Source organism: Armigeres subalbatus, chromosome 3, assembly GCF_024139115.2.
Source record: "Armigeres subalbatus isolate Guangzhou_Male chromosome 3, GZ_Asu_2, whole genome shotgun sequence".
NCBI classification, from domain to species: Eukaryota; Metazoa; Arthropoda; class Insecta; order Diptera; family Culicidae; genus Armigeres; species Armigeres subalbatus.
This window is the reverse complement of record NC_085141.1, coordinates 61126213-61135533: the sequence shown is the minus strand read 5'-3', so window position 1 is coordinate 61135533 and position 9321 is coordinate 61126213. Positions and strand designations below refer to the sequence as shown.

At 39.4% G+C, this 9321-nt stretch overlaps 1 protein-coding gene across 1 annotated transcript; it reads right to left on the bottom strand.

Moving 5' to 3' along the window:
- Positions 1-5576: 5576 nt before the first annotated feature.
- On the bottom strand, positions 5577-7077 carry LOC134227138 (leucine-rich repeat-containing G-protein coupled receptor 5A-like). Its single transcript, XM_062708428.1, has one exon. It carries the CDS (start codon positions 7049-7051, stop codon positions 5627-5629), a length of 1425 nt encoding a protein of 474 aa, XP_062564412.1. The 5' UTR covers positions 7052-7077; the 3' UTR covers positions 5577-5626.
- Between the last annotated feature and the right edge of the window lie 2244 nt (positions 7078-9321).

Here is a 9321-nt window from a genome sequence, read left to right as displayed (position 1 = left end):
ATTCCTTCATTTATGTGAAATTTTCCCACGCTCATGCACCTCAGGTTGCGCTCATGCACCTCAGAGATCATGACGGAGCCTCCATTATGTTTTACTGCTGAAAAGAGGTTCTGCGGCCGTATCTCAATATTTCTTTTCTGCCATACGAAACATCGGCCATTTGATCCAAATATACTGTACTTGCTTTCGTCAGATAACACGACTTGATTCCGAAAATCATCCATCTTTCAGCGATATTTTTTGGTGAAATCGAGCCGTTTTTTGTTAATTTGATGGCTCACTTGAAATTTCTTCCGTGACACTCGCCTTCTACACCCATACTTTTCACAGGTATTTCTGTTCGTATTGGTTTATATCTTAGCACATCTTCTCTCCAACTAACTTGCCCATTTGGGTGCACTCGTTTTAAGTTTTTTTTTCATAATTATCAGTTTACCATCACGGACGACCACTCTGTTATTTCTTTGATAGGTTTTTGTGGCGCTAATGCAATTAATCACCGATTTAATGGTTGAATTCTTGCTAATCATGGTCTATCCTTAATTCTTGCAAACGCATAAGTCAACTTGCACTAATTATGTAGGCATAGGGTAAGTTTTGCTTTCATTGGGTTGGGACCCATCTTTTTTACCTTTCCCAGCCATGATGCCTCTATTTTTCGCGCCAAGTTCAAACAAAACAAATACATTATTTGATTTGTCATTGAGTATTGACAAAAAGGTTGCCGAACATCACTAGAGTGTGCTAGTATAGCTACATGCGAATATAACTATTATATTCGTGTTTCACTCGATTATTTTTTGAAAAGACGAATACATTTTGAGCGAGCGAAATTAGTGAAATTTAGATATTTTCTACATGCCAACAAAAGTAATTGAAATTTATATATGTTCTTGAATAAACATCATGTACTGATAAGTTTTCTACTAAATTTAGAAAAAAGTTTTTTTATTTCACACCTAAGTTTAATACGTTACATAAAAATATGCAGCTAGACGAATACTTTTTGGACTAACTGTAGGTAAGAAAGTCGTAGGGCCTATTGGGTCGATAGGTCGTTATTTATTAAATGTCTTTGAGACCTCGGATAGAATCGGTTAGGATACGACATTACCGAACCGAAGGTTCAATTCCCACTTCGCTTGAGAAGCGAGAATTGGGTAGTGAGTGGTGAGAAATAAGGAGCAAAACGTTAGTTATCACTTCTTGCTTATCATTCCTTATTTTCATCGGTGAAGATTGATAGTAGGAATTGAATTTTGAAGAGTTGGAAGTGTAAAATGAACAATTACATTAGTGTAAAATTTCTTTTCGAACTCCGTCATTCTCATTGTTATTTTTTGACTGTGTGAAGTGCGAAAGGACAAGGGATAAGTGAGAATTAAATAGTGAAAAAAAAACTACTCACTATTTTTGTTGCTATCTGAGTTGGAAAAGAGTTACTGTACACCCTATATCTGGTGTACTTTCATCGAGCTCCTAGAATATTTACCGTAAAGCCCCAAACGCAATACAACGGAACGGCGACGGAAACGGCAAATTTGACAGAAAATATATGGGCTAACTGTCAAATTTTCCGTTTCCGTCGCCGTTCCGTTGTATTGCGTTTGGGGCTTAAGAAGTCCATTGTTTTTCCTATTTGCTTACTTGATACTTGATAGATAATGGGCTTCTCCTCTTGGTGAGCCTATATGCATAATGAAGTATTATTCGGCAGCTTTATAACCCGACCAGTTAGTCATAACAAAATTATTTCACAATTAAGGTATACCGGGGCAAGTTGAAATGCGGGGTAAGTTGAAACGGAAGCTGCAATTTAGATAGAAAATGACCGAAGGCTCTGATTATTTTTTTCAACAAGCTACTCCCTTAAACGTACCTTTTGACTGCCATTATCGGACGATTGCAGCTTTCAAAAGCAATCCTTGCCATCGTTTATTTTTCTCCCATTGCAAAATCCAAACCAACTATTTGACGTGCCAATGAAATAGGTCTCGAACCTCTGTTTGGAAAAGTTTTTTCATCAAATTTTCACGGTATGTAATCATTCAATGTTAAATAATCATAATGATTATGAAATATCGATGAAAGACCCGTTTTAATTTTTGTATATTGGTTGTTTGTGTAGGGATTGAGAGGGGTATGAGTAAATATATTGACTAAATAAGAGGGCATATAGTCATGAGCACTAGATGCGACAGGTGACAGTTCAACGAAGTGAGCATTCAGTTTTGTGATGTATTTCGCGGGAAGCAGTTGTGCTTCGGAGCTGCTGCGAATCGAGCAGCAGCTGGAGACGGCTGATTCGGATGCAGCTGCCTCCTAAGGACACGACAGTTTGATATTACTCCGCATGTTCAATTCAAGGGGCAAATAGAAATGCGTGGTGTGGGGCAAGTTGCAACAACGATTCAGAGCGTCACTCTCGCAATTAAAAGTAAGGCTTTTTTCCCCAGAATTCAACATGGTCCGTAAATACATACATTATGAAAACATAAATTTATAAAAACATGCAAACTTTGGTTTATTAATGTGCATTTTGTAAGATGCAATAATCGAAAATTAATCAAGTGCACAAGATACAATGGAATCAAATAATGAACCATCCTGAATAGTAATCCGAGTGGTTACCAGTAGGAGGAAATTAATTTGATAAATTTTCAGCGTAGTGCGTTCTCCAGAATTTGGTCTCTGAAATACGCTTGTGACTTCGTTGTACACTGCCCTTATATTTTTCAAAATGCTATCTTTTGAAAAATAGACATAATATTTTTTATCTGTATATGTTGCTGTGAGACAATTAATTGTTTATTTTTTGTGTAAAAGAGTATCAAAATCTGGAACGTTAAACTTTTATGCGGGTAAATATCAAGATGAGACAACAAAAGTGGGATTTGTTTTCAAATTTCTAGAACAAAGCCTACTTTTTATCAGTTTTTCTTGAACAGTAAACATTTTTAAGCTAATTTCTGAAAGAAAATCAAAATCATCAAAAACTTACATAGGGTTCTTATGCGAATCCTGGCAGTATTATAGTCATTTTGTTATTAATACGGAAAAATTAGCTTGTGTCTGTATGTAATGCAACGTACACACCAGTCAAGCAGTTGGACGAACATTGACTCCGCCCCCAAGAAAACGCATCGGTTGCTGCTTTGTTTGAACGTGTGTGAAGTTGTTCGAACAACCATTTGACAGTTGGCGGCTCGTTTGGAAAAAATTAAAACGGTTTGATTTTGGTTTGAGTTGTCGGGGGTGGAGTCAAGGTTCGCCGAACATGTTTGAGCATTTGTAGTGAAGTTGAACAAACCCCCATATATTTTTTGATGGTTGGTGCTCGAGTTGGTGCTTCGGTCGTTCGTGTGTGGTATTGTTGGTCGAATGAATTGATTGTTCGTGTCGCTGTTGGTGAAACTTGAGGATGTTTGAATAAACGAGAGGTGGAGTCAATGTTGGTCAAACTGCTTGACCGTGTGTACGTTCCATAACGCAGTGTTTCAACTTGCCCCGATACGCGGAGCAAGTTGAAACGATGCATATAAAAAAATAATTTAATTATATAAAATATTTATAAAAAGTTTGTTAGGGTTACTTATTTTTTATGTTTAATATATGGCCCGAACTAGCAAACACCGCAAATGGATTCAAAATATATCAAAGAGTGAATTTTTTTACAGCACTTCGAATTTCAACTTTGAAAAAAATGTTTCAACTTGCCCCGGTGTACCTTATATCAATATGTGTTTCAAATAACTTTATCTGCAATAATTCTGTTGTTAATTTTCTGATATAAAAAAATGATCGTTTATAAAAACACCCTTATTCAACTGACAAAATTTATTACTTTTTTCGTAAAAGTGATTGAAATCGCAGATTAGCAGCTGGATTTGGTTTTAAAGCCTTTTGGAAAGTCCAAAGAAATATGTAGTGGTAGTCCCTGTCAATTTTCCATGAAATTTAGTTTTTCTCATCGGGCCTTATTAGAATGTTTTATCAATTATTTTTCCGCATGTTACCCGCTCTTCGAAAGTGTATGAAACAAACTTTCAGAAACCTTTTTAAGGAGTTGGAAAAGAGTTACTGTAGCCGAAGATATTGACAGTTGAACAAAGCATTTGTTTTATAAAAACTAAAAACTGTCTGGCTCTGATGCCAATATCTTGATAAGAAGGTCAACTGGAATTTTGATTTCGAGATAGTCGATTTTTGATTATTGGCCATCTGATTCCTCATAGTGCTGAGTTGATGCAGATTTTTCAACTTCATTAGGGTGAGTGTTACAGCGCGCATTTTCGAGTGTTAATTGTCAGGTAAAATGTTCAAGAGGATGACTAGGAAATGTGTGAACCGGTTTTCTAGATTGGTGTGGCTGTTAAAGTCATTCCCTTGTAATGGATAATATGCCAGGTATTAGCTTACTTATAGGTACTTACATTTGAAACAAGACCACAAACGACAAAGATGTTGGTAACATGTAGGGAAAAATCTCAACATACTCGGTACAAGCCTTTTGGTTTCGCCTGGTCACCATCCTCGCTAGCGGTATTGGTCCGCAAATGAAGCCAATGATTAAAAAACCAGGCCGACGAAGGCAGCGCACTCGCTCGAATAGTAGGAGAGCTTGGTTACATATGGGGTTGATTTATTGATATTTTTCGGTGAACAATAACTACGCCATTTGTTTTCCTGCGTGACGTTTCGGTCTACTACTATGTCTCGACCATCTTCAGACGCCTTATTTATTGAGAAAATTAAACAAAAAATAAACATGAATTAAGTTACAATTATTTGGAACGACACTTTACGTTTTACACAAAACACTTTTTTTCCACCACATTTTTTTTTTTCACATTTCGATCATCGCAGCAATTTCCTCTGCTGGGCGATCACGTACCACTGGCAAGTGGGGTTGCAGTTGTGGTGTTTGTCGTCTATTTGTCTCTCTTCGTCGTCTTTCGTCATTCGTCAAATTTCGTAGCTTAACCACTAATGCATTGTAGTCCGAGTTGAACATTCCACACTCTCGCTGGAGGTTGACTGTGTTGTGTTCTCCCGCCAGTTTGATATGGAATGTCTCCGCCGTCATCCTGCTTTCCTGGTCGTCGATGCGTTCAATTATTTTAGTTTTGTCAAAATTAAAGTTGTGTCCATCAATCAGCGTATGTTGTGTTAATCCCGTACGGTTGTCTTTTCGTTTTACGTCATTCCTATGTTCTCTTATTCGTATGTCGAGTTTCCTTCCTGTTTGTCCGATGTAAACTTTTCCATCTCCTGTTCCACATGGCACGGAATACAGCTTGGTTTTTGCCAGAATGGGAAACAAACATATACACACTGGCCTCACATATATAAGTCACTTTGTAACAAGAAATAGACACTCCATTTTGCATGTTGGTCAAATGGGAATGACTCATATTCGTATGTGACCCATGATTGTGGGGTCAGTGTACCTAGTAGTAAATTGTAGTGCTTCGGACTGTTAATTTCTGTTGTGTTGCTGATAGAGAATGAATCTGACGACGTAGCCGTACGTCATTGAAGGACATAGTCATTTAAAAAGGGTTATGATACGGTGATTGTTCGTTTTGTAAAAGCATGGATGTTTATTGTCACGCTGTTCGTTTTCTTATGGATTACATTTTATGCCGCTTACGTTGGCTTCATGCGCAACAAATTCACTCCCATCGAGAACTAGTTTGAAGATGGCCAGTATGTCTACTAAGTCCGAGCAGCTAACAGGGTTGTGCTGGATGCCGAAGTTTTGGAGACTTTTGTTGCGCTTCAGGTGGCTGACATTAACGTACGGTATTTGGTTCCCGTGGAGCAAGAGCGTCCGTAGATACTTGAGCGGAACGAACACCAAGTAGTTGATTTCGTTGATATCGTTGTACGACAAATCGATTTCGTCTATGAGATCATATTTTCGGATTGAGAATGTACCGAATTCAACGTGTGAAATTCGGTTGTACCGCAGGTTGACGAAATTCAAGGATGACAGGTCCGAGAAAATTCCGATAGGAAGCTGTGAAATGTCGTTGTGGGATAGATCCAGCGTTGTTAAGAAATCCAAATTTTTAAATACGCTTAGCGGAATTCCATCGAAAGTAAAATTCATATGCGACATTATCAAAGTATGCAGTGAAGGAATGCTGTTTAGAAAGTTGTAATTCTTCAATTGTCTGTTGTTGGATAGAACCAATGTTCCTAATTCCGATTTGTTGTAGAATGCCATAGGACTGACTCCGATTAATTTGTTGTCGCTCAAATCCACCTTATCCACTATCATGAAAGACTCTTTTTCAATAATCGATATATTATTGCTTGCTAGATTTATCGTCAAATGATGACGCGTCTCTACTTCTGGGTCAATGGTGCGGAAATTAATAATGAAAGCGCCGGACGATACTCTTGATAGGTAATTATTGCTGAGATCAAGTTTCTCCAACGATTCTAGTTTATTAAATATCCCAACTGGAATGTTCATTATTTTGTTGTTACTCATGTTTAGGGTTTTCAAAACCTTCATGGCCGCAAACACATCAACTTCGATGAAATCCAAGTCCAATTTCATGTCCGACATTTGCAAATCTTGCAGTCCGTTCAATTTCTTCAGAAAACCCAAATCTTTCAACAGCGGATTTCCATTAATCACCAATGTCTGGACCTCTTCGGGCCAATCGAAGGCCTTCGCTGATATGTCACGTAGTCTGTTGTACGATACATCTAGGTGTTTCACAGTCGAAAATGTTTTCTCCACCACCCGCACCAAGTTTATCCCTTTGGCTTCCACGGATTTGATGTACGGTATCTTTGGCAATGTATGAATGTGGCAATCAAAAAACTCAATAATGTCACTATGTTCCACGCCGTGTACATCTTTAAAATTATCGTCTTCGGAGGCGTAAATGTTCTTCAGATAGCAAACACGATTTTTAATAACGCAGTTGAGTCTGATCAGCGCTGGTGTTGTTTCTGCTTGGGTGATTGCGATAAGAGTGGCGTAGGTTACGATGAACAGCAGCATAGCTGCCTTGGTCCGTACCGGAATCATGCTGACGATGAACTGAGTTGCGTATGGTTTTGCATTATTAGTTAGAACGAAGATGCATGTTATCAATTCGGAATGTTGTTGAGATTAAAACGGGGCATGTTCTAAAAGTATTATCGCTGCTATATTTTCTAACTTAGTATTCTCAGTACCTTAGAAAAGTAGGAGCACAGGCAAACAGAAGTAACACTGATGAAATTTCCATCGACTATGAATCCAACGTTCAAACTTACACACTAGACCTCTTCATGTTTTCAAAAAGTATCGTAAATTCAACCGGTCAGCCCAGAATAAAAATTCCTATGCTAAAATAAGTCTCCTGTCAAATTTTTAGCTAATTCGGAAAAAGATTCGAGGTGGCTCAAATCGATTTACTGTTTTCAGCTATTTTCAATTTTGGAAAAAATCTAACAAGAGATATAAACGTCGAAAACTATCGCAACTGAAGCATACGGAAGCTTTTGGTGTGCTCTACAAGTCTTGTGAACATTGCTATTCGTTCCGTTCACGTTTTGTCCATGTAAAAGTGATTTTCAAGCTTTCAAGTGCATATAAATACTGTTTCCTCCAAAAGTCGTTGTTCTACAAAATTCTTGAATTCATGACAAATGATTGCTAATTTATAATATTATTATTCTTCTTTTTTCCCTGAAAGTTTGAGTAATATAATTGTCGATGTGCGATTTACCGTTAAATTCTTAAAAATCAAAGGTGAACATTTGTCATAAATTTGCACGCTGAGATTTCTTCAAACAAGTTGTTCGAACAAAACATAAATCAAATCATATGATATTTATTGCTTACACATACACACGTTTGGGCTTTTTATTGACATTGGCCTTTTGGCAGCACGCGGCTAGAAGTGCTTGGACCGTGGTGATTTTTTGTTCGGTTTGAGGATATATTTTTAAATGTATTCTAATATGTTTATATAAGTTCTGTGATACGAACAAATAGAAAAGATTGAAGTGCGTGAGTTTAGAATTATTGTGTGTTGATAAACATGCTGGCAGGGAAGGGGGGGTTTGCTCCTCTCCGGAGGTGCAAATCTTACTGAGCGTCTGTTCTCCATGTCAGGATCGGCTCACAACAGCGTTTGTTCTCCATGTTAGGGGCGGCTGATCATCGTCCGAGTGTCACCGAGGGACTCTAAGTGAAACTGTGCACCATGGTCCACCGGGAATAAGGAGGAGGCTCCTCCGAAAATTTGGGGGGTTTGGTGTCAGGCCCTGTTGCCAGCCTTTAAAAAAAACATAAGCAACGAACAATCAACAAGAGAATACGGACTGGAACCATCGGCGAAGACCACTGTGACGAAAAGGGACTACCGATTTCCAATCGGTTCGTGGAACTGCAAATTTCTCAATTTCATCGGGAGCACACGCATACTTGCCGATGTGCTCAAGGACCGTGGATTCGGCATCGTAGCGCTGCAGGAGGTTTGTTGGGAGAATGGTGCGAACGTTTAGAGGTAATCATACCATCTACCAGAGCTGCAGCAACACACACGAGCTGGGAACAGCTTTCATAGTGATGGGCGATATGCAAAGGCGCGTGATCGGGTGGTGGCCGATCAATGAAAGAATGTGCAGGTTGAGGATCAAAGGCCGGTTCTTCAACTTCAGCATAATCAACGTCCATAGCCCACACTCCGGAAGCATTGATGATGATGCACACTGATGATGATAAGGACGCATTCTACGCGCAGCTGGAACGTGAGTACGACAGCTGCCCACGCCACGACGTCAAAATCATCATAGGAGATTTGAACGCGCTCAGGTTGGCCAAGAGGAGGAGTTTAGACTGACTATTGGGAAGTTCAGCGCTCACCGGCTGACGAACGAAAACGGCCTAAGACTAATTGACTTCGCAGCCTCCAAGAATATGGGCATTCGCAGCACCTACTTCCAACACAGCCTTCCGTATCAGTACACCTGGAGATCACCACTGCAGACAGAATCACAAATCGACCACGTTCGGATTGATGGACGGCACTTCTCCGACATTATCAACGTCAGAACATATCGTGGCGCTAACATCGACTCTGACCACTATTTGGTGATGGGTCAACTGCGCCCAAACTGTCCGTCATCAACAATGTTCGGTACCGACGGCCGCCGCGGTACGATCTAGAGCGACTGAAGCAACCTGATATCCCCACAGCATACGCGCAGTATCTCGAGGCAGCGTTGCCGGAAGAGGGTGAGCTCGATGGAGCTCCTCTTGAGGACTGGAATACAGTCAAAGCAGCCATTAACGACGCAGTGGAGAAC

What these genes read in the sequence shown, in the direction of transcription:
- LOC134227138 (XM_062708428.1), bottom strand. Translation starts at nt 7,051, where the DNA reads ATGATTCCGGTACGGACCAAGGCAGCTATGCTGCTGTTCATCGTAACC.